This window comes from Fonsecaea pedrosoi (assembly GCF_000835455.1).
Source record: "Fonsecaea pedrosoi CBS 271.37 unplaced genomic scaffold supercont1.1, whole genome shotgun sequence".
Classification (NCBI taxonomy): Eukaryota; Fungi; Ascomycota; class Eurotiomycetes; order Chaetothyriales; family Herpotrichiellaceae; genus Fonsecaea; species Fonsecaea pedrosoi.
In genome coordinates, this window is record NW_013550615.1 from 3376792 (window position 1) to 3404679 (window position 27888).

The following is a 27888-nucleotide window of genomic DNA, read 5'->3' on the forward strand; positions in this document are numbered from 1 at the left end:
GTGTGTTATACACAATAACAGCGAGTGTCGTCGCTGATGAGCACACGGAGTGATATAGTCACATTCTGGATCTTGTGTAGAAGGTTCGATGGGTGCATTGTCTAGATATTTCTAGGGAACTTTTCTGTTGCTATACGACAGCAGCCTCGCCGGTTCCTACTTCAGCCACTTCTTTTTGGGAGCCGGTCCCGGCCTTGGTAGCAGCAGGCCTCACCATGAGAACCTGACAATACCAGCCGTCACCTCTCTTCCCGTCCCGCTCCAATTCCCGTTCGAGTCTCTTCTCGGAGAATTCGACGCCCCTGTCCCCCCCGCCCTCCCAGCGGCGGAGATCGACCCAGATCTCCGCCCCGTCTGGCGCTCCTGAGAGACTGAACCTCTCGAACCCCACCGCCTCGTACACCCCGACCCCCTTGGGCGACGCCTCCAGCATGCTCGGCCACCCGCGCGCGTCGGCCTCGGCGCACGCGTGCCGCATCAGCATCGACCCGGCGCCGCGGCGGTGGTGCCTCGGGTCCGTGTACAGGTTGTCCACGAGGATGTGGGGGCCCAGGAGGGCGGTGAGTTGCCGTCGCGAGGCGACCAGTTGGGACCAGAACGACGAGGCGAGCGCGGAGTGCGTGGAGGCGGGCCAGGGGCGGTCGGTCGTCGTGGATGATGAGGCGGAGGGTGTGGGTTCGTCCTCGGTGTGACTGTCGGTGGTGTTGGTATCGGTGTTTGTGTCCTTGATGTAGTACTTGATGGCGGCGATGACCTTGCCCTTATTCTTTCCGTTGCCCTCCTTTCTCGTCCTCTGGTCTTTCCCCGTCATCCCATCCCTCTCCGTCTCTCCCACCACGTCGTCATCATCCTCATCCTCGTCCTCAACCAGACTGTCATCCACCACGACCCCGAACCGACAATTCCTCTCGTTGGAAAAGGCCTGCGAATGCCGCTCCACCATCGACGCGATATACCCCGGATACGCCTCCGGGGGCCCGTGGTAGATGGCCCGCATGAGCGGCACGGTCAGCCAGGCCGCGAGGTGGATCCGCGCGATGGCCGGGATGTACTGGTGGTCGAGGGGGTTGGAGGGAGAGAGTTGGTGGACGTGTAGAGGCATTCTTTTTTTTTTGTTTTTCTCGTTGAAAGAAGAACAAAATATTCTTGGTCGTTTGTTCTTGTCTGGGCCGTGTGTGTGTGTGTGTGTGTGTGAGTGATGATGTGCTGTCCAGCTGAGGTTTTGTGTCGCTGTGAAAGTGTGTCGTGCACGCGTGGGAGCCTTTTTTTTTCTGCAATGTTCGATGTTTCAACGTCTAATGTTCCCCCTTTTCGTCCCTCTGTCTCTCTCCTGTCGAGTATGTAGCTCGATATCTATATATATATGATTCGTGTATGACCAGATACGTAAATGTCCACGGGATATATTTTGACTGAATTTTTATGGTACCTCGTAGTGGTTCTCTGTGTAGATATCTATATGTACTCATGTACCTAGGGACTACTAGGTTACTTTTCCGAGAGGAGGAGGGAGGGGGGGACCCCACGAAAAACCCCAAAGTCAAATAGATGACGAGATGGGACGAGGGTTACATCGGTCAACGAGGCAGCCAGTGAACGGAAACTGAGTCGAATTTGAAGATCGATTTGATGCGGTTTTCTTTTACTCGTGTGAATTCTCCCAAGGCTAAGGAAGGGACTTTTGAAGAGATTGGAGGTGGCTTGTTGCTCAGACCTGTCTATCGACTTAGTACCTAGTGAAGTATCGAGGTGTAACGTGACTCGATCCACTATAATATACCGGCCAGCCCAGTATCTAGGTACCCCTGCATGCGTATGGTGCATTGTATGCGTGTATGCGTGTATGTAGTTGTAGTCCGTACCTATTCACCGCCTTGGATACGAGTGATCAGTTCCACGTCTGTACCAGAGCGGAGCGGAGCACACTAAAGCGCTCGTTTTTGTATTCACGGGACAGGAGGTGGAAGAGAAAGAGGGCACGGGAGGGCGAGGTTTTGCAATTTAGCACTTTGTGCGCGCATGTGCGAGTATATATATCTAATGATGGCGTATAACTGGGCTGTTGGTCCGGTCTTCCCTCCAGGTCATGGCGAGGTGATGAGAGAGGGCGAAGAGAGGGATGCAATGCCGATGCAATGCCGATGCAATGTGATGCTGGGCCGTCCATATCGCTCAATTCGACTTCATCCTATACTTCCCGTGTCTTCAGTGACGTCAAGGCCATGCGATGCCATGCTCATGACTGAGGATCGTGTGTTGGTGACGGCTCAGAGCCCCTCCAATGCTGTAGACTCCGCAGAGTCTTTTTATCCGCGCCGTAGAGGTAATATCCTCTCAGACACGAAGTGAGTTTATCCAGATTCTTGTCTCTTGACTTTTCACTGGGTTGTGATGTGGACGTCTTGGGGCCTTCACCTCTTCCAGTATCGGGACCTCTCGTCACTGGTCGCGTCACTCCCCCAGAATATATCCCCCTATTATCGTCCCTGTGGGTAGACAGTCGGGTCTCGTCATCATCTCTGTCCTTCGCCATCCATTCGATCAGGTGTCCCATGAACGGGATCTCGAGTCGCCACGGACTGAAACTCGAGGCGGATCCAATCGCCACCATGGTCCACAGCGTCACCTCGCGCTCGGTGACGGATGTTGGATCGTCTGGGTTGCTGGGCTGCGACAGTTCCAGCGCCACGTTTGACAAGATCTCTAGATATGGATGGTGCGTCTTGGTCGTTGTATCGCCAGGCGGCGACGTTGAGGACGAGGTCGGTGATGAAGAAGGCCTCTTCGCTTGATGAACTAGGTGTGGTTGGTTGTGGAAGTTGAAAATATAGATCAGTAACGCGAGCAAGACTCGATGGTGCGGTGACTGTGGTCCAACTTCTTCCGCGATGCGAAGGACGCGACTCATTTCGCTATGGTCCTGATCGAGAGATTGCAAGCCCTTGTCCTCATCCTTCTCGCCCCGTTCACCTTGACTGCCACCGCCAAAGCATTGTGGCTCCCTCGAAACTTGCCTGAAAATCCGGAGGAGTATATGGAGTGCATGGGATGTGATTAGGCTTTTGCCGGCCAATACCGTGAAGAGCCCCTGGAATGCTCCCATTTGTGTCGGCTGGATGGGACGGTCTTCTTTGAATCTGACCAAGACATCATCGTCGTCGGTGAGTTCGCACACGAATCTGCCGTGCAGGAGAAGCGGTAAGAAGAATTCGCTCCTACTCAAACATGCATTAATTAGTGCCTCTGGAGAATGGGTGCAGAATCACAGACTTTAACAGCTCGTCCTGTAACTCGGCGCTCAGCTTGCGTATACCACCTCTTGTCGACACCATTCTCTCTTTAGCCCGTTTGTGCATTGCATAAGCATGAAGGTCGCCATGTGCCGCCTGCTCAGTCAGAATATTGCTATTCATCCTACAACCGCACGACGAGGCACTTACATCGACATCCATCAGCCACAAGGCAGTCAAGATGGCAGCATCATCGTCTGCGCTCCGGGCCGTTTCCACTTTGTACCTGAGCTGCTTCAATGCTTCACCTCGGTGGTACAACGCCGTCCAGTGGGTGGTGCCGAACCCCTTGACATCGATGTTGTAGTACACTTGGCTCAAGGCGATCAGGGCGTGAAACATCTCAGAGTTCTGCATCGCCACATTGAACCAGATGAGATATCGGCTGGTTTCGACCGCGAGCGCAGGACTGAACCGCGGAGTGAGAAATCGGATGACTGGAGTGGTAGGCTCTCGTTAGCAGTGCACCCCATTGATGGATGAAGCTTTCGCCCCCTGACTGCTGCAGGGCTCAAATGCAAAAGACGAAACATCGTCGTAACCGGAAAAATGGTACGAGACAAATGCGTCGTCCCATGTATAGCGCCTGACTCGAGAAGACTTACAATAATCCACCAAAAAGGGCACATAAGGTGCGTGGCGGATGGGGTAGGTGGTGAAGGGGTCTGCCATCGGACTTCCCAGCACGCAATCATTTCGCAACTGAGGTTCTCGAGGAGGAGATACTTCTTCCGGGCTCATCGAGGTTAACCCTTGCTTCCTGGTAGGCAGTTTCTTCTTTTCGGTGCTGGGAGCGGTAGGCGGCGGTGTCCCTCCATCGGGTCGCCGCACAAACGGACGGTAGAGCGTCCGATCCAGAACAATGCGCTTCGAGGTTGGCCGGTAGCTTTTCGAGGCAAACGACGAGACGGCACGGCGATTCTGCCTGCTCTTCAGGTCGGTCGGGTTGTTGTATGTGATGAAAATGGTGTTCTGGGACGCAGGAGGCATTTGGGTGTTGACCTCGCGGGACAAGAATCCTTTGTCTAAACAGTCTGTAAAAGGGTGTTGTCGTCGAGCAGGGGGAACGGCGGTTGGTCTGAAAAGAGGACTTTTGTGTTCAGTAACACCTTCGACCAGCAACCAGCTCTTGAAGTGAGAGTGCCTCCATCGCACTGTGCTCAGGAGGAGGCTAAATGTTTGTCGCTGCGCAATTAGACGTCGAGGAGGTAGATAAGTTTGTATTGTTTCAGCCCCCGGAGTTCTATCGTGCGTACGCCGCCCAGCTGTTTCCCCCACCGTCTATTCAAGCCTTGCCGGTGGCGCAAGTAAAATGAGGAGATGTCTGGTCGTTCGAGTCTGATCTTTGAAGAAGGCTGATGCGACTTGCAGCGAAAGTGTCCCTGAATCACTGACCCTCCACGCCACGGTAAGCGATTCCATGAGAAATTGGAGTAGGCCTAAGGAGTGGATCATCCGATTCCAAGGGCCTGAACCGAGTAAAGAGGATTAAACGAGTGTATTATGGACAAGTATTGTTTCGAATCGTGTCGCTCGTGTCGCTTTCAGCCCAAAGAAAAAATCACGTAAGCGGGTTGCATTATGAAATGGGGACCGCAAAGAGGCGCCACCATCGAGATTCAGCCCTACAAGAGGGGCCTACAAAGGTACCTTGTCCGAGTGGGCTTATGCTTACAGCGCTACATCTGGTCCTTTTGGCCATTACTTCATCGTAAGCCACTGGCGCCGCAGCTTCGGAGCAGGGTTCTACAAATGAGACGTGACAAAGCTACAACATGGAACAGACGGACAAAAGACATACCCAAAGGTCACAAGATCGATTTCTGGCTTGATTGGCAATGACGCTCGCTCGCAATAACATTGGTGAATATGCCCGGAGTGAGAACGCCGATGGCCATAACACCGGCCGACATCTTCGTATAAACATATCATTCCTGTGGACTCCAGGACAAGTTGATGTGACGAGTAATCCACCGAATTGTCTATTCCACTCATTCTTCTGCCCACCTTCTTTCTCGAAGGGGCATCTCAATGCCTTGTTGTGCCCGGCTGCCACTCTCTTCCGCCCTCCAGGCATAATATTCACCTAGCCGAACCTCAGCATACGAAGCATAATCGAAATCGATCTCGGAAATGGTCGCCTGGATCAGAGCCCAGACTCCCCAATAGAAGCCCGGCATGCCCCGATATCGGTCAACTTCATCGCACAAAACATCCAGCATGTTGTCAGCAATCGGCACGTCGCTGTGGGCTTTGTACGACCTGAGGTAGTCTTGGAGGAATTGGCGGCGTGTGGACCGGGTTGGCAGCATGTTGTAATCACAGTCATAGCCACCCCATTCGGCAAAATGGTTGGCGATATCGAAAGCTGCAGGACAAGGCGTGGCATATTCGTAGTCAATAAAGGAGACCTGCATCGAGTCACCCGCCTTACTACTGGCACAGTCGGTTGGCAGCATGATAACGTTTGCACTTAAGAGGTCGCAATGTCCAAAGACGAAGCCTGACGAGCCGGGACCTCGCTCATTGTCCAGGTCATGGAACGATCGATCTAGTTCTTTCTGAAGCAGTTCCTTGCGTGCCTCTTTCTTTGGAGTGTCGCAGGGAAGAGCGGTAACCCATTTCTGCATTACTGACCAGATATTTGGTACAGGCCGCCTCGAAGCAAGACTACCACTCGGAGTATGGCCATTGGCGCCGCTTGAGGCCTCCTTCTTTTCCTCTTCTGCCACGGCGGCAATAGGCAGCCGTGCATGCCACTCACCTAAGCGCTTAGCAACCGCGCGCCATGTAGGTTCACTGATCAGGTCTCGAGGAGTACAGACTTGACCAATGATGAATCTGTATAGAAGTCCATTCTTGAATCTTGCCAATAGGGGAGGGGCCAATCCTCGTTCTGCGCACAAAGCATGTGATCGGGCCTCTCGATCTCGGTCGATGATGATCTCGGTGTGGTTGCCATAGGCACGTAGGAGGACAGAGTCACGGTCGATCTCAGCTTCAGAAAGCCCTGGAATGCGGTTCGATATCTTGAGCAGCTAGATACCAGTCATGAGCAAGGGGCACGTGCCTGACACAGCGAAGCAAGAGAACCCACAGTGTTGGTGATACCATCGGTGAATTTGACAATTTCAAGTTTGCCTGGACTGTCCCTCCATTTGGGCTGTATTCTGTAGACTAAGTCGCGAGCCGAGTCGTCCAAAGACTCGTTATCAAAAGCCAGATCGATGTATTGCAGGCGCGGGCGGTGGCCATTGGAGTAGTCAGTGGGGGATTGCATGTCCGCACATGCCCCGTTGACGGGAGGAGATTGACCGATGTCAGGCAGGACGATAAGGATGTGACGATGGAGATATGGACAATTCCTCACAGGACAGTAGAACAGGAGGATGTAGAGGAGAAATAGACGGGCGAGGACTTCAGGGACAATGGGTTGTGATGGGCAAAGTTGGAGGAGTTGTAGTTTCTTGGTGTGCGATGTGGGTGCGCACTAGTTACGCAGTTTGCGGATGTACTTGGTAGCTGCGGTAGTCGGCTTTTCTCTTTACTTGTTCATTGTCGCGGCAGTAGTGGGTTTTCCCTATTGAAGAAGCCGGCTTGCAAGCCAGGAACAAGGGACGAGAGCACAAGCCACTCACTCTTCATCCTCCCCGATCGTCATTCCTCCCCCCTCCCTCCACACCCACCGTTGCCAACGAAAGTCTAACTGCGGCCCCTGGTTCGAACCAAGAGAACCTGCCCCTCCTTGCCGGGAACTACACGGAAAACGATCCCATCTGCGCGGGTCGGTCTTTTGGTCAGGAGATCACAGTGGACCACTAATATTCAACGAATCTACTGCCGAAGCTCTTTCACATGTGGCCCTTGAGCACTCCTGTGCCCCTCCCGAGCCGTTGCTGGCGTCATACCAGTACATGTGATGGCTACAAAAGCACGGGAGTGGGTGTAACCCTTGACTAAGAATGTGCCTTTTGGGTCAGTTCTCGATCCTCACCTTGGCCGCCATTGAAAGACTGTTACAATACCCTGGGAAATGTGTCAATTGACGGTACGAACCTCGGAGGGTTGGTACCAGGCCTAGGTGGTTTGGCGTTGGGCATTGAAGAAATAAAAGTGTCAGATGAAAAAGCGATGGAATGTCGTTGTGACACTGGGACAAGTTCTAATGCCGACGGTTTGCATGCTACGGGGTTGCTCCGTGAAGAATGCCGCCAGGTACGATAGGGCGAAGATTCATCACACCAGGGGTTCTCAGCCTCGCCTCTCCTCGCCTAACCACCAGTCATCTTGTCATCCTGTATAGACTCATCCAACGAGCCATGAAATCGCTTCAACTATTAGCCTTGCTCTTTCCTTTCTTACTCCTTTTCTTCTCCGTCTTGTCCTTGTCGGCACCCGTATGCTTGGCCTCCGCGTCATCCACCAAGCTTTTGTCTTCCTTGCCTCCACTCTGTCGACCGCCGCTGCCGATCTTCTCTAGAATGATTGCCGCACCTCTGTTCTCTCCGTCCAACTTCCCCATGTTTCTTCTCAGCACATCCATTAGTTCTTCTTTCATTGAAAAGTTCTCAGCCTCTGACATGGCCACAATAACGAAACTATTGGGTCCATTTGCCCAGGTCACGAGTTCCTCGTCCCCGCCTTTCGATCGGATCTTTTCAAATAACAACTCATCAAATTTCAAAGGAGGATCGATCAGTTGGATCAAGTTCGTCGTTTTGTTGAAACGTCCACCTTGTACGAGAGCCTTGAGCATGCGGCCCACTGCTGGCATAGCAAGAAGCTTGTCGGTTTCTTCTTGCTGTTCTTTCTCCCCAGGCGCCTCGGTTGCCAAATCGGCAATCGCACCTAAAGCGCCCTGTACATCACCAATCCCAGCACAACCAAACACTACCTCGGTAATGAACTGACAACCAAAAGTCGACTGTGCGAGATGACGCACTTGGTGTGTGATGAGGTCGAGGAGAGGCTGGGCAATGTTCTTCACTAATTCAATGCGGCGTGTCTCTGGATCCTTCTTGGATGTTTCTTTGCGGATCTCACGAACCTCCGAGATGAGTGCGGCTGTTTCATTCCCTAGAAGCCACTTTGGTGCCTCAGGAGACATGAGATAAAGCAGCGGAATACGCGCGGTAAGGTGTTCCGTCTGTGCGAGCAACTCCTGCTCCCTTGCTTCAATTTCAAGGTCTTTGCTCAGAAGCTCCGGAAAGATGGTCTTTGAAGTCATCACAGTATCATCAACAACTTCATACGCCGTCAACAGCACACTGTGACCATACTGGTCGCCCGCGAGGAGTTTGATGTGCGTCTTGAAAAACTTCAATATGCCCCTTCGGTCCTTTGAGTTCCCGTGGGCCAGGCAAAGACACAGCAATCGAGACCCTGACTTCGTGAAAGCGAGGTTCTTGTAGATGTCTCCTTCCTCGTCATCGCGGAGCATGGAGAAGAATTCGGTCACTTCCGGACTCCCGGGTTTGCAATTCAAAAAGTACTGGAGCAGGGCGTCATGAAGGATCGTAAAACCTGTGGTCTTCTTTTGAACAAGCTGGTTGGTCATTTCGTGCAGATGAGACATGATGGGGTTTCTCTTTTCGGGGTGCTCGGCAAGAATGTCGGAAAGTACAGCTGTTACTTGCTCATCTTTTGATGTGTTGCCCGTCTGTGACTTGCCGAAGATGACAAACTCCGGGCCGTACCATTCTCTGAGCATGATGGCCTTTTGATGCTTCGTTGCAATGGTCCTGTAGATGTCGTCCACGATCCAACTTGCTTCGGGATGGCGGATCAGTCTTTTCACGTGGCCGTAGAATTCTTCGACGACAGCATCCCGACTTTCATCGTCACCCACGACCATCTTTGCTATTAAGAACTTGGCATATTTGGACTCGGCTAGCTCTCTGTAACTTCCCTTCAACTCTGTTGTAATCTGTTTTCTCTGGTCCGGAGTCGCATATTTCAAGGCACATTGGATAACCCGCACAGAATCATGTTTGAACACGAAATCCTTGACACGCCCTGATATGATCTGAAAGAGTTCTGTGACTAACTCGTCCCGTTCTTGCTTGGGAACGTGGGATTTGCGACGCAGTCGCTCCCATATCTTCTTTGACCGGGCGATGGAGTCGGCGTGAGGTTTGGCAGCCTTGCGGCCTTGTGCGAGGGCCTTTTGCTTCGCGTGGGCTTCGCGAGAGGTCTGGCCTATTTACGCATTTGAAGTCAGCAACGACGGATCTCTGTCTCGGCTCCGATAGAGGCGGTGTGCTCATGCACATACCATTTAAAAAAGTTTCTGATTTTTCAGACGCATTCTGAGTCGTAGATCCATACCTCCCCTCGGATCTCTTCGAAGTTGCTTTTGTTGAGTCCGCCGCCGAAGTGTTCTTTGCCTGGTCGAAGGCTTCAGCTCCTTGCGCAGGCGCATCCGTGGCTCTTGAGTGACCCTTGTTCAGTCTGGCCCTTTTGGAGGCTGTAGAGTCGGAACCCTCATTTTGCCGCTTGCTCGCTGCCATGTTGAATCTGTGTTCGGTCACTGGCAGTTCTGTGCGGTCAGTTGACTTAGCACCATGGAGATCATCGAACTTTTTTTTTTGAGAGGGTCGAATTTCTGGCAAACAGGACAAACAAGGCAAAAGTCGATAGTTTGGTGCTTGGCGTATTTGTCTGTTTACAAGTGCCGTGGTGCCCCACCCGCGTTGGACGGTGGGCTATGGTCCTTTGGAGGGAGCCGAAGATCTACTCCGTACTATATAGGCTATGTGGAGTCCTCAAACGATACTGGATCTTCCTCTATTTCTTCTCTGTGTGCTTTCCGGGCATGAACTCCGAACCCTGACATCCCTCGGTCTCGTCGTCATCCACTGCATCTAAAAATCTACGAGAACTTTGGAAATCAACCCCCTAGCTCTGTGAATACCTGTTTTCTCCGCTTCAATCCACCCCTTTTACTTGCTGTAGTCTATCCACGATTCCCTATTGTACCTGGCCACAAATCGAATTGGATCACTGCGGGGGAAAAGTGTCGAGCACGCGCCTAGTGCGCGAAGCGGAAGTCCAGCCTCTTGTTTCCTGCGTCCGTCGTGGTTTCGAGATAGTGGAGTCGTTCCTGCAAACGCGTGGGTCAGCAATTTGGTCTCATGTGGAGCGAGAAAAATAATGTACCTCTGAGCTCATCGCATTCCATTTCTTCTCGCGGGTGTGGTTGCGCCAGATGTAGTACAGCTTGACACACCCGTACAATCCGATGGTTCCCGCGCAGATGGCAGTCAGTTGCCTATTGCCTCGCCGATCTGTAGAAATCCACGGTCAGCCATGTACAACGTGAGAAAGAAAGGTCACGGAGATCGTCGTTCCGCCCGGTGGGGGAGCTAGGTTCAGCAATTGCTTTTTGGCGGGTGGGTGGTTGGAGAGGAGACAAGGCGGAAGACTCACAAACAGGACGGTCATCGGCGCGATAGATGTTGGAAAGGGCAATTCCGCCAACCTGTACAAACATGCTAATTCAAGAGTCAGCTCAATAGACTGGGCGACGAGAAGGGAAAGGGGGATACTCACTTGTACAAAGCCGCAGAGACAGTCCTAGTTCGGACCGTGTTGGAATTCCGACTGCACCATCCCACTTGCAGAGCATGAGCTGTTGGTCACCGTTAGCCATCTGGAGGGCCGTATTTTGTGGCGGGGTCATGGCAGGGGGGGCACAACTTACGGGAGGGCCATCCCAGCAAGACGGTCGTTATGGCATATTTCGCCCACGCTGAAGTGGTGGCCGGGATTACCGCCAGCGCGATGATATTCGGAAGAATCCAAAGTTGTCCGATAGCGCCCATCAGGGCTCTCTCATTCAAGGTCTCGGACAAATAGGTCAAGATCAACATCTGCACCGCGGTCAGCTTGGTGAGCTCAGAGTCGCGGCAGGAGCGGAGAAGAGTTCGCGACTCACAGTGACGGCGCCAATGAATTGGGTCGGAATGGTCAGCAGATTGGAATCCATCGTCCCGAATCCCAAATTTCGAAGGGTGAGAGTCAGGTACTGGTCTGGTGGTCCGGCTGGAATGTTGAAGATCAGCCCGATGAGGTAGATGGGCCACAGATCATAGTCCTTCAGAGACTTCCAGAGAAGTTTAAAATCCACGGCCTGCCGATTGTGCATATCGCCCTTGGAAGGGTCATCGCGCAGGATCCGGTTGACCATGATGACTTCCTCGCGTTCGCTGAACCAACCTTTGGGACGGTACCAAGACTTGGTCTGGGTCGGAGATGCCGCCATCATGAACCAGGACCAGATACCCACCACCAGGGTGAAGAGGCCCTCGATCAAGAAGAGCCATCTCCAACCTTCGTACCCGTGCACGCCACGCAGACGTAAAAGACCGAACGCCAGGATAGGGGCGATGATGTCAACGACTCGTAGTGTAACCCAGAACAAGGCCAGGCGGAAAGGAAGCTCCGAGCCTTTGAAGAAGTAGGACTGCAGAATATGGGTTAGCAACCACCCGGGATTCAAGCATGGACGTTGATCGGAGGACAGGGCATATACGTACCAAGTACAGGATCACATCGGGGATAAACCCTCCTTGAAGCATGCCTAACAGAGCGCGGCAAGCCAAGAAGCTCGACCTCCCGCTGAGCCAGAACTGAGACGCAGCAACAATGCTCCACAAGCACATGATGGTAGGTATCTGAAACAGATCAGTAAGGAAACTTCTCCACTGGTGTGCGAACATACCCATCGGTCCGGTCCTGTCGGCGGGTCAGCATGAGCGAGTCATTTCACTAAGGTATATGTCCATACCTAATTTCTTGCTGACTAGTTGAGATGGAAGTTCAGCGCAGAGAAACGACACTCGGAAGACGGTGTTGCCCAGGTTGAAGTCTAGCACCCAATCAGACCCTCGTCGGCACTGCCAAATGTAACAAACTACCTACCATTGGTTGATAGACTCAAGTCTTCCAAGAAGTTGTCTGTATTGGCTTGGCTGAGGTTGCCTCTGTCGAGGTCCAGCGCAAAGAATGCGATGCAGGCCCAAGTGGTGACCTTCCAATCGATCTTGTTGATTAGTGGCTGCGCGATAACTCGTTAGCCCAGCTACGACAACCATGCTCCAACGTGGTCACTGACTAGCTCTTCCGCCCAGGTCCATCGTGCACTGGGGTCGAACCTATGCAGATTCTCATATTTCTCCGTGGGCTGGAAGTACTTTGCGGTTGCCGGGTCATCATAGATGGATGGCTGGGTTGCGATTTGCTGGAGATCACGGTGTTGTTTCTTCCTCCATAGAGTTGTGATGGGAAGCGTCGGCGGTACCGTCTTCTCAAGCTCATGCTGGGCAAGAATTCTTTCGCGGACCGCCTCTAGCTTCTCCTCCTGATCTTCAGGAGTGCCGCGCACTTCTGGAGTCGAGGCAGAGATTGGAGTGTCTGTCCAAACAGCTTCTTTCTTCTCTGAACTCATATTGGCCACCTAACTGCAGTAGAGAGAGAAGATTCCTGCTTGTCTTTGCCTGTAATTTTGAGTACAAGATGAACAAACTCAGGACAGGCATGAGAGTGGTGGGCTTAAATACACCCTCGTGCTGGGGACTTCGGAACCACATGGATGGATGCCATGCAACTTCATGCATGGTGTAAATTTTGTGAATATGTCGCGATAGACAGGATGGCAAGTCTGGAATGCCTAGGTCTTCGATTCTGCATATACTCCAGTGATCAACGGCCTGATTCTGCAGTGATAACGAGACCCTTGGTTTGGTGGAAGTCGAGCGGAGGCGGCCAGAATATGCCCAGAACTTGGCATTAGTGAGTGCAATGCTAGGCATAATGACGAGCTCACCAGACAACATTATGCAGGGCGGAACTGCTTCAGAACCATGGGTTTGGTCGATTTTTTCACATCCAGGATCAAGGATCCCACGTTTGTCGTAGAAGCGAGAAACCTTTCAAGAGCGACCAGCTCCTCAGGACAGCGGCGAACCAACCCTTACAGTCCTGCATCTATTTTGAAGCTGGAATTTCCAGCGAGGTACCACTGTATTGTCAGACACCACCGTGGTTCAAGCTGAACATACTGTCACAAGTGGCAACGGGCATTTTCAGAAGCAGGACCAACACCATCCTTCAACAGCTCGCAATGGAGATTCCGAGGAGCTGGCCACTCAAGACATGTTGAAAGGTAGGAACTGATGTGTACTGCGTATTGTTTCACACGCTCTGACTTTATGGTCATCGCCTTGGTCTTCTCCCTCGGCATCTTCCTCAGAGGGGAGATGAGAAGTTCACATTGGCCTTGGATGATGGTGGAGGATCCTCCGGCGTCTAGTCCACCATTCGCGCCAATCAACAGGTGGCAATTTGGCATCATGTCTGAGATAGACCCAAGATAGCATTCAGGCTCCGGATCCATAATTCGATTCATAGTGGTTTCATTCTTACCTTCGTCAGAAGTTGGCTCACAAAGTCCCTCGAGCAAATTGACTCGGCAATTCTCGAGTCAAGCATCTTCTCCACGTGAGCGTCAAATCGTGAGTAGCCTTCCCAAGATTCGTTCATGGAGTCGTTCATGGCTTCTTCAACTTCCATAATAGGTAGCATGATAAGTAGTACCGAGTAAATAGGTGGGAAATATGATTAGAGCCGCGAGGTGTGTTTAATTACACGAAGAACTAACATCTGTTAAAACGAGCGAACGACTTCATGGTAACACAAATGGTCAAAAAAGGTTTAGCTGTCTTTTGAAGACTGGCCTTTTCTAATGTAGACTAGCGTGATTATAGGGGTGGCCATGCTCGATGACTAAGGCAAGTAAAGGTACCACTGTTGGGTGACTTGTTAGGTGTCCGTCGGTGCCCTGCGTCCTCTTCTTCTGCAACCAGCTTGCCGGGTCGATTTTTGATTGCAATAGGGTCCTACTGCAACCTCCGTCAATCCTATGTGGCGACCGAATTCGGTTGCTACCGCGAGGCTGCCCTCGCGGCCTTAAATAGGCTTTCGGCGGCTCCTAGTAGCGCCCGTCGTTACCTATTGTAGATCGGCGGTGAAGGCGTTTTTAGCCAAAACGGCGCTAAATCTCCCTGAATTGACGGAGTGTCCTCCGTGTAGAGAGCCCTCCGTGGGCTGCTTGTAAAGGACTAGGTACCAAGTGTTGTCTGCGAGGCTGATCGAGTTTCAAAGCGAAAGATTACGTTCAAGTGTACCGAGTATATACGTGGAGGATAATCGGCCACGCGAGTTACCTTATTCAATTAGGCGGCGAGGAGTTTTCACGGGGGCAAGCACAGAGGATTAATATTGACGGAGATTTCAGATGACCCTAATGTCATCTTTATTGTTTTGTAGGCTTCTATTTCTCTCAATTCTTGGCCGCACCTTGCTGCAGGCAACGACTCCAGCACCAAATTATTCTGATAAATTAAGTTGTATCACCGCCCCTTGAAATGCCACTCTGGACGTGGCCAGTTGTGAAGAGCCTAAGCTTTGTCCGCGAATGGGCTCTCCGCCGAGAACTGACAGGGTGGGCACGAACTGGGGCGCCGAATCGAACAGATGGTCGTCCGGCGCCGGGGAAGCCCACAGGTCTTGTTTGGGATACCAAACTGCTGCGAGGTCAATGCACGATCCCGGTCTTGGTCCTCTCGAGCAACTGAAGCCTCCGCTACTATCAGGGGACATATCCTTCAAGGCAACGAGCAAGTGTATATCCCTATCGACTGTCCATCCCATGCTTCATTAGGACGCAATCATCCCTGTCTCATGACCACGGAATTGTTCTGCTGCGAATGTGGCGTCTTCAGATCTCAACAACATGCGATGCTACAACGGTGAATCTGAAACTCCCGCGACTTGATTTCTTGCAACAACATTTATCAAAGGTGTTCAAGGGGAAAGCCGTAGTGATCCGTGGCGTCGGTGCTGTCTTTCGTTAACCCGCCGACTATGGAGCCATCGGGTCGGGCTTTCATTCGAGGAGCTCTTCATCATTTGCCTGAATATGGTGCCTAACTAGACGAAGCAGATCACGTCCTCTTAGACCTTCAAACACCGACAGGGGTTCATAGTATTAGTCTGCATGCATCAGGAGTTTCATGTTCGGATATCATTTTCTTTCATTGCTCGGGCTTAAAGTTTGATGCGTTTGCGCTACCAACTACTCATCACTGTTCGCCTTGGATCAGTACCGACCGCTCAGCCTCACCAGTCTTCATGCTCTGCTGGCTAAGAGCATTGTTCAAGGACCGCAACATAGGAGTGGGCCCTTTAATCGGGCTTGTGTGCAAGGGACTGATTGACTGCGTTGGGTTCATCTTGGGTGGTCCACGGGACTATACAATGCACACTGAGACCGGATTCAACTGTTTGAAGACCTTTCACTTGTCTACCTCTCCTTTCTTTCACTCCCGTCGTCTTTGTGCGCTTCGACCACAACTCGCTCCTTGTGTGGCTCAAGCTCATCTATTCACCTAGAATACGTGATACGATCTGACAAGTCAAATTTGTTTCAAACCATTCCTTTGTCTGTCTTATTTGGTGCTCGTGCCTCCGGTGGCCTTGCTGAGTCTTGCTAAGTCTGGACCGCGAACTGCAACATGGAGCCCAGCAAATCTGGATTCCCTCTAAGCTGGCCAAGGCAATTACCGGCTCAGCCTTTCAGACTGTCACCTGCGACGGAGTCGTCCAGTCAATTCGAGCTTTCTCATATGGGATCCGGTAGCCCTTACTACGATCACCAATTTGTCGGAGGTGATGTGAGAAAAATATTGCAAGACTTTCGTTCCGATGGACTGGACCGTTCAACCATCTCATATCTTCTCAGGCCGGAAAAATTCATCCAGTTACGCCAAATAGCCATGGTGAATGTAATCGTCCTCCAAACCGAATTAGATCGCGTCTATCCAGAGCAGCCGCGGTCGAAGGCACCGAGATTAACTCAGGCGCCGGAAATGTGTTATCCATCTGGTGTTCCTAATCTCGGCTCTACCCAATCTCAATTGCCTACCTCGACAAACCTAGGCACCTCTACAACCGAGTTTTACACGCCAGAACTCGAAAGCCAGTTTCAAGGACGAAATCTGCATCTGAATTGGATGTCTCCACCGGAAGGGATGAAGGCGATGACTTCTAGGGATACGGCCATTCACAGGAACAATCCCCCGATCGCCTCAACGAACACCTACTCTGCGCTGCCTCAACGGCAGGACTCGCTTCTGGTCCCAAACGCAAGAAGTATGGCCTCTCCATATCTCCAATATCCCCAATCAGGTGCTCCGAGACCGTCTGATGTTGCCGATGCTGGCATACCTAACATGGTGCCAAACTCTGCAACCTGCTACAGCGCAGGTGGAAAACCAGCACAAGAATATGAATCATTGGTGGATACCACTGCTTCGACTTATCTGCTGAGTCGCGAAAGCACCGCTAGAAAGGACCAGGACAAATATCCCTGTTCCGAGCCAGGTTGCTCTAAGAGGTTCGTGCGCGCAGTCGAGCTGGGGAACCACTTGAAAGGGGACCACGAACAGGACGACACCTACTTCTGTCAACACCAAGATTGTACCTTCGAGAATCACCGGCACGCGTCCTGGGCACGACACCACAGCAAGGGACACAACTCATGCAAGAAGGGCGACGCATGTGTCAAGACCACCCACAACCGACAGAAAATGTACTGGGGCTGTTCGATCTGCGTGCACCTGTCGAGCGATGTGACCTACCATGTTAATCACCACCTGAGTCATTTCAAGGACGGATCGGCACAATCTAGTGATATCAAATATTCCACCATGATTCTGAGCTTGCTCTCTCAAGAAGCAACCCAGGATGGATGGGAAGCACGCTGCAAGGGGATGTCGATTCAGGATCGTGAGCATCACCGTTCGCTGACGTCCTCCACCTGCGGGAACATTCGAGTGGCACTGGAGTATGGAAAATATCGAGGCCTCGATCTTTCCGAGCCTAATGTCGCAGATCACCTCCTGGACGAAGTGATTGGCTTGATATCCCGCAAACGCAAACGAGACGTGCCTGGTATGCCGAATTTCGACAACTCATATTATCCCTTGTCGTACCCTGGACTCGATCCCGCGAACAATGGTGCAGTTTTTCTCAATGCCAATCCCGGATTCAATGAACCCTACTGATCGACGGTCTCCTCACGATTACGACACCCTCAATCATCCTCACCTCAACGCTTTCTGGGTTCCTATCGCCCCATTTCCCCTATTGTCAAATGCTCTGGATCCTCGTCTGTGAGATGGTGGATCATTTAGCAAACTCCCCTGGACTTTTTTTATTCCTCAATTCGCTTCACGTTTTCCAATCAACGATCTAGTACGACTTCAACGCTCTTACGATTCACAGAAACCTCCGAGATGGACAAGCCTCAGAATACTTAACGATACCCAGTCATGTATTCATAAGCCTACGGATTGTCCCATTATTGTTATTGTGGAATGGAAGGAGTTGTGTGGACCTTGTACCTCTACCTGTATTATTATACTATATTTTGTCAACGGTATTACGAATGTGGACACTTTATCCAGGCATGCGATTTTCTAGCATGTTAATAAGATTTTTTTTTGGGCTTTTGAAATCCTTTACGTGCCACAAAGTGCTCACCGCCTCATTCCTTTTCGACACATAAGCGAAGATTGAGGCTCTTCTTGTATGCGTTGTCATAAAGTTTGAGTAGCGTTCTGATCAAGCGAAACGGTCCGTTTCTTAATCAGTGGCTCCTCTTTGGCTTGCTTGGTGGAGTGACTCACGGGAAATACATATCCTTACCGAGTACTGGAGACTTGTCCATTGATGACAGCCCCGACAAAGTAAGGGGCCACTAGGGCATTGCCGGTGGCCACTTTGGGCCCCAAAGGCCTAGAAGCCAAGGTGCTCCAGGCCTCCTTCTTAGGTACATCCCTAGGTAGGTACCTAGAATTCAAGGTTGCGTGTGCCTGGATGCCTGGCACCTGGAGCCCCCAATATGCACCCCAGTCACTTACTTCATCTGGAGATCCCACCTTCCACGCAGGACTCACACGGCAGCCCTTCTATTCTACCAACCCCTTTATCACCTGCAGTCTTCGAGGTAGTGGTGGACACTCGTATCCGTCTTGCTCCCACCCTCTTTTCCCCTGACGTGTCCTCAACGTCTTCGTCCCCTACTGGCTGCATCCCATTTTTTACCCACACAATTCTGCTCAGGTTCCGCTCATTCAGCTCGCGCCTGGATTCCACACCCCCTTCCCAAAGGGGCTTGGGGAAGGCTGAGAAGCACTTTTACGTTACAGGTGAGATGGAGCCAACCATGGACACTAGCTCATGAATGTTGTGCAGTTATCGGCTCCGAATCGGCAGCCTAGGGAGGGAAGCGACATCTGAATCCTTCGAATTCGCCCGGTTTCAGCCTTACTTATCCTTCATTCTGGTTGTCCGGAACTTGAAAACATGGCCTCAGGAGGCGACACCATGACAGGAGGCATGGTAAATTGCCGCAGTTGTCAAGAGCTTGGAGGACAAATCACGAGCGAAAATGGCTGCCTCAACAATGGATTGGTGGACTGAAAATGGAGTTCCCTGCTGTGTAACCCACGGGCGCTTGCTGAACTCTCCCAATGACACCTTTCTCGGAGAAAGAAATACGAGCTCTGCTGGGTACAGAACCCTCCCTTGTCCTTGTGGGACGTCATGTGCGCTTGTCGGAATACGGGGCTGCAACAGCTCGTCAACGCCTGAAGAAAAGGATGGTGCGCAGGATCGGTGGCTTCTGCAGCTGTCGTCAAGGACATCTTTACCGACAACAATGCTTGCAGCGCACCCATTGACTCTTGCTCCTCCCTGGCTCCAGATCCGGTATCCTTCATTCAAGGCGTTGCATTCAGCCCAGGACAACCCACCCCTTTTCACCGTCCACCAGTCAAAGCCCTGTTCCTGAGCGTGTAGGGAAAGCCGCCTTCTGTCCTGCCGTTGCGAGCATCTCGCTCGAAGTGGAAAGGTGCCAGTGGCGCCTTGGATACCCCATTGATCCTCCTTGCTGTGGCAGGGGTCCCACGGCAGAGAGTGCTCAAAAACACCCCCCTCAATACGAGAGTGCTGTGAAATCGGGCAAATGCTGGACGAATGACCAGCATAGACTTTTCTCAAACCTTTCTTTTTCCCCCCTTCAATGCACCACCACGATGAGTCTAATAGGTGTCGCACATTTGATGGTGGGCAGCTGCTCGTTGAAAGCGGAGTGAGGCTCAACTCGCAAAACTATCTGCGCTCACCACCCCCCATGAATTCCTGTAATTGACCCCGTATCTCTTTTTCTCTTCTCACGTTCAAATCCTCCTCATCATCTGCCTGGTAGGCCTGGAAACATTCTCTCTTTTTCTGATTGCTAAGACGGTGCTTTGTGGGTTGCTTCCACTCTTTTCAGCGCGTTGGATATCTGATACTCGACCTGTCGACCATCGCCCTCATTTCGACCAGTTCTGCGCCGGCGCAGCCCTATCCAGTCATTCCACCCAGCCGGCAAAAGAGATACGTTCTTTGTAATCACGGTCAACTTCTGCAATGGATCACATCTCGAACAATCGTTTCTACATGCAATACCAATCCTGTCCTCCGGGCGCCTTCGGTGGCGCCTCGTTTCCGTCCCAGCTCACCAATTTCAGCCTGCACACATTCAATGGTGATGAAGAGCTCACACAAGGGCCAGATATTGTCAAAAATGTTCAGTTGCTGCTCGATGCAGGCCTGGACCTGCGCACAATTTTCAAACTGCGGCAAATCAAATATCGAAATGCCCTGAACATACTAGCCGACGCAGAAGACGACGAGCTTTGTACCACGTGCGAACATGCTGGGCTTACGCAGCCCCGACAACTACCTCAGCAGATCAGAGCGCGACTGTCACAAGGCTCCTCTGTCTACCCTCACTCTCGAGTCCCCAGCCTGATTTCCGATCGATCCGGCATCAGGTCTTCTGGCATCCTCAGCACACCTGTCCAAGATCTTCCTCCCTCCAGACTTGGGTATGCTAGTGATATGTCACCCATGGCTACACAGTGGGCCTGGGGAGATGAGATGTCTTGTGTATCTACCAAGTGCATTCAGGACTCAACCATGGACTATTTGACAAGTGGCGAGGAACAACAGTGTTATCCACTGGATCCACCATGCGTCAATGATGTGGGCGCCGCTTACTCGCAGCGGCAGTATGGCATTTCCGCAGCCATGCCAGCTAAAGTCGAGTTGGCTTTCCGTGCCCCAGCTGCAAATGGATCTATCCCACAGATTGGAGGTGAACAAGGCTTTGTATTCACGGAAACTACGATTCGAGCCCCCTTTATCGCCGAACAAAACCCAACACAGGACCAGAATGGGGTGAAAAAGTCTAGATTTCCATGTCCAGTGCAAGATTGTCAGAAGGATTTCTCCAGCCCCAAAGAATTTGCAAAACACTTGATCGGAGACCACGACAGGGACTCCAAGTTCAGCTGCAACCATCTCAACTGCGCATTTTGGTCACATCGCCTCGCCTCCTGCAAAAGACACCACAGTAATGCCCACAGCGATTGCCAAGTGACTAAGGATTGTACACACGTCAATCGCCTGAGAGTCAAGAAACACTGGGCCTGTGGCTTGTGCCTCAATTTGGAGGTTGGCGTGCATGAATTTGCCACCCACTACAAGAGCCATTTCGAATACGACGACATCCAGAAGAGCGACATCCGCGTCTCTAACATCATCCGCAGCCTGCTCATGCAGGATGCCACCAAGGACAAATGGGAGAGGCTCAACATTGACTGGTACTATCCGCTGTCCTGGGATGGAAAAGACGTGGCGGAAATCCGCGAAGCACTCGAGTACGAAACCTACAGGGCGTCCACGTTCGATGTGCCTGGTGTCGTCGATAGACTTCTTGAGGAGGTGATTGCTTGTGGCACCCACAGTGGGTGAGGCTATGTCCCTGCGCTCCTCGACTATCGCCAGCAAAAGACAAGGCCGTACAGATGACATTGTTCACGAGTCCGTCCCTACCATTGTCATCTCCAGCCGCCTCTCGACGGATGTGGCCCCAGCCACTCAGCTTGATGACATTTATTTCTCCGTCTTCCCTTCCCACACCACTGTATTGCTAGCAGACCCTCTATTTTCTTTTAATCTGCTTGCCGATTCTATACCTGGCTCGCAAAGAGCTTTACAAAGAGATACACTCCAAGCTGGATCTTGGAGAGAGAGAGAAAAAAAAGAGATGATGGCCAAACGGTTATAGAAGGGGAGGACGGACTATACCCTGGTTGCTTGTTTCTTGTTTCTCGTGTGTTTTGTCCTGTATTATTACCACCACCCCCTTGTCCCACCGTCGTTATCATCATCATCATCACCATCAACATCACCACCACCACCACCACCACCACCACGGCTATCACCGACGGACATATCGTCTACTTACTATTCATGGTGTTTACTCAGTCACCTTTTGCTATTCACTTGTATCCCCCCACCACCATCCCCTTTCCCATACCCATACCCACATCTCACACCGGAGCTCCAAAGTTCCCTGGCCTTCCCCCTTCCCCTTCCCACTCGCCCTGAAAACCCCATGACACCCATGTTTTATTTCTGTTTCTGTTTGCAAACAGCGCGGTGTTTCCCAGGAGGTTTTGTTTTGGTTGACTGGTGGCCATGTATGTATCTACGTATTATGCGTTATGTGTTATGTATGTATGTATGTATGCGTGCGTGCGTGCCTGCATGTATGGGAGTCAAGCGTCGTCGTGGGCTAGCAAGTCCTAACCGGCCGGCCCGCCAGCTGGTGTTTAATTCCATGATCCATGATGAATGATACGTATTACTTTCAAGCGATCTATCAGCAGACTAGTCAAGCGAGCTCTCGCTGGCTCTGTCTGGCTCTGGTTCTAGCTACATAGCTTGGTTCTCTGTCCTTGTCTGTCTTGTCTTTTTTTTTTTCTCTCTTTCTTTCTTTCTTATGACTGACGCCGGTGGAGAAGAATTGAAGGGAATCGACGTCTTCCGTTTGTTCTGTGAGGGTTTGGTGCTTCTACAAGTATAAGCACAGGCATGAGGACAAAGGGAGCAAGGAGCAAGGAGAAGAAGGAGAAGAAACCCCAGCCTCGACACTAGGTAGAGAGCGACAGGCTCTGAGAGATATCTACCTAGTAGGGTACACAGACAGACACATGGACATGACCTGTTCCTTGGTTTGGTCCATGAGCCGTGGGACCTGGATACAAAGAGAACGAATGGATTGAGTGAACAACAATACCGTTTTGAAGCTTAAAGGGCTCAAGAGCCAAATGAAGAATGAAGGATGAAGGATGGTAATAGTACTACAATTAATGATTACTACAAGTACATCCATGTTAATACCTACAGTGTAGTACACTGTCCCCTCCAGAATCCTTGCACTGGAACAAAGAGGATGAATGCAGGTCGCCGCCGCTGCCGGGTAATCCTCAATTCCGTGGCCTCGGCGTGTGTGTGTGTGTGTGTGTGAGAATGTATAGAAGGGGTTTCAGCCTTGTTGTCCTCATGTGCTGCCTCCTGTGGAGAGGAAGGGGGAGATGGTGACGGACACCATGTTGCTGATCATTGCATCGACCTAGATCTTTCCACCCTTCCATGACTGCCTCGGCCAGGAGAGTCATGCGTCATCTACCAAACCATGGGCGTCTGGCAGAGGTGTTGAGGCTGTGATTTCACTTCTGGTCATGTCAACGAAATTGATATCGTGGTGGTTGAGTGTGACTTATTTCTTATCCGGGCTTTCAGTGGGACCTGAATCTGGCTCCGCGGCTCGCTGCTCCGCCGTGGTCGTTGAGGTCGAGTTTGGCTCCTGCATTGTTTCTCCTTCAGACGTCGGATGGGTTGGCTCCGCAGCGGTTTCACCAGAAAGTCCCGGCACTGTCGCAGGGGGTTCGCAAGAACTCGTACCAGACTGGCGTTCCGCTACTGAAGACAGAGGAGTTTGAGGCGCGGATTGCATCCCAACGCGGGGCTCGACGCGAGATCCAGAGCTTGAACCAGGTGTTGCGGGAGGCTGAGGAGGACCAAGGTGTGACCTTATCCTCGTACTAAGAGAGTCCAGTGGGTCTAAAGGATTGGGAACGAAGCCGTACGCCGGAGGCGGATTTGATCGAGGCCGTTGCTGTGAAGGTGGAGGCAGAGATTGCGGCGGTGGATAGTGGTACGCATGAGGGTGTGTTGCAGCCGGAGCACTTCCTGGGGCATGATTAGGGTACGAGAGACCGGGTTGACCCGGTGGAGGATAAGGATAAGGGTATGGAGGAGGACCGTAGTTCCATTGCACAGAGTGGGAAGGGTGTTGGAACTGCAGGGGAGGGAAGTATGCGTGAGGCGGAGGTGGTGGAGGAGGAGGTGGTGGAGGAGGATAAAGTGTGCCTGGAGCGGGAGGCAAAGGCCCCTGTTGTCCTTGATATTGTAAAGGAGTCAGTCGACCCGGCTCTGCCAGCCCTCTTTCCTGTCGTTGTTCGAGATCGCGAATTTTTTGCTCAGCTTGCTCCAGTCTAGCACGTAGCTCTAATTCGGTCGAAGATACTGGCGTCACTGTTTGGCCGCTGCTCTGTGGCATCGCAGGTGGCGAAGCTGCCGTAGCGGCAAGGGGTGCTGACGCTACAGGAGCCTCGCTCGCAACTGGGGCCTTCTTTCTGGAGCGTCGCTTTTCTTTCTGTGAGTCCGCAAGAGTCCAAGTAAATGTACCGGGGATCACTTTCTTCTTCCGGTTATTTCCGTCACCAGAGGTCGGAGTATTGGCGGAGTCGGCTTTGACGGTCGGTGCTTCTGAGGTATCTGGCTCAGCTCTATCTTCGTCCACCCTGCCAAGGAAATCAAACAAGGGTGCCAGACTGTTCTCCCGGCGTAGCGTAGTCGACTCTTCGTCCGCAGGCGCGACCGGCTCGGCAGCAGGTTTCTTGGGTTTCGGCGGTTTAGGTGCACTTGACTTTCTCCTTTTTGGTCTCACGAGCTTTTCAGGATGAAATATTTCCAGGAGACGTTTGCGTTTCGATCCATTCCGCGGATTTGGGGCTCGTTCTTCGAAGGTCTTGTGGAGGGGAATGTGCTTGTAATGAAGTTCCAGACTGTCCTTTGTCACGGAGAATTTGACAGAGATCAAGCCATGACAGTCGTACACCGGTTTGCGAACCTTGACACCGGCTTTCATCTTGGAAACGCCTTCATTAGCAGCGCGACCTTTGTTGAGAACCGAGTCGTTGCAATCTGGCGTCTAGTTAGTGATGGAAATCATGTGCCGCAAAGGAGAATTTTGTAGCAAGAGCTGCTTTCCAAGGCAACCCACAGTATGAAAATCTGCTCGCTTGATCCTCTCGACTGATCCAATGATTGTGGAAACTGTAACGATATCCATCTACGTTTTGACATGCTTCAACGAGGGTCTTGCTGATCCCTTTCTGCATGATTGCACGTTCCTTAGGGTCTTTGATCGTGTGTAGAGCATCAACGACGGTTATTGCGGTCTTATTGAAAGGACTGTAGATGTATGGCGTCTTCTTATCGTTCAGATCTCCTTTGTTGGTTGCCTCCCTCGCAGCTACCATGAATGCGGCAGTGACTGGAAAGTCAAACTCCAGCGTAGTGTGCTCGCGGTCAATGGCCGGATCTGCCAATTGCTGCTTGAGCGCGGCCTCGAGATCTTCCAGTCTTTGACAACTGATCATTATCGACTTTGCCAATGGATCTTTTGCATGACGACCCTACCGATCCTATTAGACCGGACTGATTTGGCCGAGCCCGATACCGGGGTCCACGTCGACGGTAACGACATCTCAGCCTGGACCACTTACGCGTGGGCGCCTGGGGCGCATTTTGCCATTGCTGCCCGGCACCATGCCGACTACACCATGTGAAGCATCTTCACAGATGTTGTCTGTATTACCTTCCTGCGACTGGTGCGATTCGGTAGGTGTGTCGTCTGGCGGACCAAGGGTTTCTGGTGTTTCCATCGTGATGATGGGCTGTACAGTACCGCGTACCGTGGATGATGGGGGGCATGAATTAAGTGTCTTTTGCAAGGCAGAATGAGACAAGTTGGAGGGATCGCAAGGATTTCCCTGATTCGAAAATCCCCTGCCAAGACCGTCGTTTGATTGTGGTCATTGGCTCTTTTTCTCACCGCATTGGATGTGTACCTATTCGTTATTATGCACCACTGCGGTCACAACCTCCCCATTTCAAACACCTCTTTATGTTGAGGAGAGTGATTTCTGTACTGCCGAGGCCTCAGATCCACTCAGAGCACATATCGAAATCCTTCTTCCAATATACACATCGTGGTGCATCAATGTCTACCTCTGCGCCCTCAGGCGAGCCCCGGCCCATTGTAATCTCTGGGCCCTCGGGCACTGGCAAAAGTACTCTGCTAAAGCGACTGTTCGCGAAACATCCCGACCTCTTCGGCTTCAGTGTCTCACATACCACTCGAAAGCCCCGACCAGGCGAGGAAGATGGCGTCCACTACCACTTTATAACCCCCGAAAAGTTCGAGTCAATGATTGCAGACAATGCATTTGAGGAACATGCGAAATTTGGTGGGAACTACTACGGCTCCTCGAAGAAGGCTGTTCAAGACGTCGCCGAAGGGAAAGGCAAGAGCATTGATGGCAGCACAGCTCCCGGCAAGAGAATATGTATCTTTGACATCGAGATGGAAGGCGTCAAGCAGTTGAAGAGGAGCAAGTTGAACCCAAGGATATGCTTCATTCAACCGCCCAGTATTGAGGTTCTGGAGCAGAGACTTCGAGGCCGTGGCGATACGACCGACGATGCAATCCAAAAGCGTCTGGCTCAGGCCAGACATGAGATCGAGTATTGTAAGACCGAGGGCAAAAACGACAAGGTCATCATCAACGACGATCTGGATGCCACGTTCCAGGAACTTGACGAATGGGTGATGAAAGAACTTGGTACAGAAGCCTCGGGTTGATTCACCAAGCAGCAATGGTGCGAAAATAGAATATCGGTGCGCGGAGTTACGGTCCAGAAGTTACGGCGATGAACAGTCATGAGAATTACCTTATACCCCAGCTCGAAGACGAAAGGCCCGCTCTCTGCATAGACGCTACATTAGAATAAAGTTTCAGGCGACAAGAAAAGGATATGGCAATCGCTCAAGCTCAACCATTGCTTTTGTCAAATCCATCCCCATCCCCATCCCCTTGCTTGACTGCTTCATATGTGCAAATCTCCTAATATCCGTTCATGGTCACGCGCTGCGAACCCCTGCTCAATTCACGGTCAGCAGCAGGGCTGATTGGTCTGCTGCCAGCCATGCCACTTGCAGCACTGCTCTCCTTCAGTGCCAACAATTGTTTGGCTCTAAAGGTCTCGTAGTGGATCTGGCTGGTGGTCTCGATGAGGTCTTGGAGGTGAGTTCGGGTGAGGAAGTTCCGAAGGTACACGAATTCGCAGTGGTTCTCATCCTCGACGTTGATGATACCCCATTTGTTTTGTCGACCGCGAACTTGCTTGCCATTGACAATGATTGACTTCTCACTGCCGACAACTGCAAAGGGGATAATGTCCTTGATGGTGGCATTGGTTGCTCTTTCCTCATCGTCCAGCTCTTCATTGTCATACGGATACATCTTGAGGTTGTGGAAAGCAAACTCCTCCTTGATCCGCTCCTTGAACGCCCTGCGCTCTTCAAGTGTGAGGGAATCGGCTTTCGCAATGACAGGAACCACGTTGACGACGTCGGAGAGTTTCTTCAGAACCACAATGTCAATCGGCTTTAGAGCATGGCCGGAGGGTTGGATGAAGAAGAGACAACAGTGGATGCGGGTGTCTTGAATGTAGCGTTCTCGCTGGGCGGTGAGTTCTTTTCGCAGGTAGGCAGAGTGTTGGTCTTTGATGTATTTCACAATAGGATCCCAGCTATACGACAGTCAGTCCCATGGTTCAAAGCCATCGCCAAACATGACAATTTCGCAAAACCTACCAGCGATCGTTGTTAACCAAATCACCATAGCCAGGGGTGTCGACAATGTTCAGCCGTAGTCTCACACCATTTTCTTCAATGACTACAGAAGTGGTCAGTGACACGTTTCCACACACCTAAGGGACGATTAACTGACTGTGCGACACGGTCTGGATTTCAGTAGTGGAGCGTGTTGGTTCATCGGGTCGAAGTCGGCCTTTAGAATCTATGAGGTGGCTCGCGAAGATCGTGTTGATGAGGGTCGATTTTCCAAGTCCAGTCTGGCCTAAGCAGAGTGAGTGTTTGAGCCTCAGAGAATGTCTTAAGAGCCTTACCAACACAGATGACGTTGAATTGGAAACCTCTCTTCAACAACTTCTTCTCAATTTGTTGGGTGATAGAGTCGAAGCCCACATGTGAACGTGGGAACACCGCGTTCGGCTGGTTCATAGCCATGGTCATCGTGTCTGTTCGATGATGCAGAGGTCAAGGATATCAATGCGATGAACGAGACAAGTTTGTGTTAACACACAGTTGAAGACAAGAGAATCGCAGGATTTGGCTTGTGCACGAGAAAAGAAGGAGTTGCGACTGCCTGCGACGAAACAATTTCCCCAGACGATCTTGCCAGCATTGAAAGAAGGACCCCCT

General features: G+C 51.6%; 10 protein-coding genes across 10 annotated transcripts; 3 read left to right on the forward strand and 7 right to left on the reverse strand.

Annotated features, from left to right (window-relative positions):
• Positions 1-130: 130 nt before the first annotated feature.
• On the reverse strand, positions 131-1102 carry Z517_01219 (uncharacterized protein; the record flags this gene model as incomplete). Its single annotated transcript, XM_013434181.1, has 1 exon — positions 131-1102. The coding sequence occupies one exon, from the start codon at positions 1100-1102 to the stop codon at positions 131-133; it is 972 nt and encodes a 323-aa protein (XP_013289635.1).
• A 1134-nt stretch (positions 1103-2236) lies between these two features.
• Z517_01220 (uncharacterized protein) lies at positions 2237-4280 on the reverse strand (the record flags this gene model as incomplete). Its single annotated transcript, XM_013434182.1, has 4 exons — positions 2237-3215; positions 3271-3386; positions 3441-3727; positions 3896-4280. The coding sequence occupies 4 exons, from the start codon at positions 4278-4280 to the stop codon at positions 2237-2239; spliced, it is 1767 nt and encodes a 588-aa protein (XP_013289636.1).
• A 1001-nt stretch (positions 4281-5281) lies between these two features.
• Positions 5282-6570, reverse strand: Z517_01221 (uncharacterized protein; the record flags this gene model as incomplete). The annotated part of the gene is made up of 2 exons (XM_013434183.1): positions 5282-6328; positions 6388-6570. 2 exons carry the CDS (start codon positions 6568-6570, stop codon positions 5282-5284), a joined length of 1230 nt encoding a protein of 409 aa, XP_013289637.1.
• Positions 6571-7620: 1050 nt separating this feature from the next.
• Z517_01222 (uncharacterized protein) lies at positions 7621-9799 on the reverse strand (the record flags this gene model as incomplete). The annotated part of the gene is made up of 2 exons (XM_013434184.1): positions 7621-9488; positions 9565-9799. 2 exons carry the CDS (start codon positions 9797-9799, stop codon positions 7621-7623), a joined length of 2103 nt encoding a protein of 700 aa, XP_013289638.1.
• A 521-nt stretch (positions 9800-10320) lies between these two features.
• On the reverse strand, positions 10321-12738 carry Z517_01223 (uncharacterized protein; the record flags this gene model as incomplete). Its single annotated transcript, XM_013434185.1, has 11 exons — positions 10321-10392; positions 10449-10576; positions 10719-10783; positions 10842-10920; positions 10993-11161; positions 11227-11754; positions 11828-11965; positions 12013-12026; positions 12079-12159; positions 12213-12348; positions 12406-12738. 11 exons carry the CDS (start codon positions 12736-12738, stop codon positions 10321-10323), a joined length of 1743 nt encoding a protein of 580 aa, XP_013289639.1.
• A 3127-nt stretch (positions 12739-15865) lies between these two features.
• On the forward strand, positions 15866-17416 carry Z517_01224 (uncharacterized protein; the record flags this gene model as incomplete). The annotated part of the gene is made up of 1 exon (XM_013434186.1): positions 15866-17416. One exon carries the CDS (start codon positions 15866-15868, stop codon positions 17414-17416), a length of 1551 nt encoding a protein of 516 aa, XP_013289640.1.
• Positions 17417-19829: 2413 nt separating this feature from the next.
• Positions 19830-21218, forward strand: Z517_01225 (uncharacterized protein; the record flags this gene model as incomplete). Its single annotated transcript, XM_013434187.1, has 1 exon — positions 19830-21218. One exon carries the CDS (start codon positions 19830-19832, stop codon positions 21216-21218), a length of 1389 nt encoding a protein of 462 aa, XP_013289641.1.
• A 1813-nt stretch (positions 21219-23031) lies between these two features.
• Z517_01226 (uncharacterized protein) lies at positions 23032-25264 on the reverse strand (the record flags this gene model as incomplete). The annotated part of the gene is made up of 3 exons (XM_013434188.1): positions 23032-24521; positions 24601-25015; positions 25106-25264. 3 exons carry the CDS (start codon positions 25262-25264, stop codon positions 23032-23034), a joined length of 2064 nt encoding a protein of 687 aa, XP_013289642.1.
• A 338-nt stretch (positions 25265-25602) lies between these two features.
• Positions 25603-26244, forward strand: Z517_01227 (guanylate kinase; the record flags this gene model as incomplete). Its single annotated transcript, XM_013434189.1, has 1 exon — positions 25603-26244. One exon carries the CDS (start codon positions 25603-25605, stop codon positions 26242-26244), a length of 642 nt encoding a protein of 213 aa, XP_013289643.1.
• Positions 26245-26506: 262 nt separating this feature from the next.
• On the reverse strand, positions 26507-27699 carry Z517_01228 (uncharacterized protein; the record flags this gene model as incomplete). Its single annotated transcript, XM_013434190.1, has 4 exons — positions 26507-27194; positions 27259-27340; positions 27395-27523; positions 27573-27699. The coding sequence occupies 4 exons, from the start codon at positions 27697-27699 to the stop codon at positions 26507-26509; spliced, it is 1026 nt and encodes a 341-aa protein (XP_013289644.1).
• Positions 27700-27888: the final 189 nt, after the last annotated feature.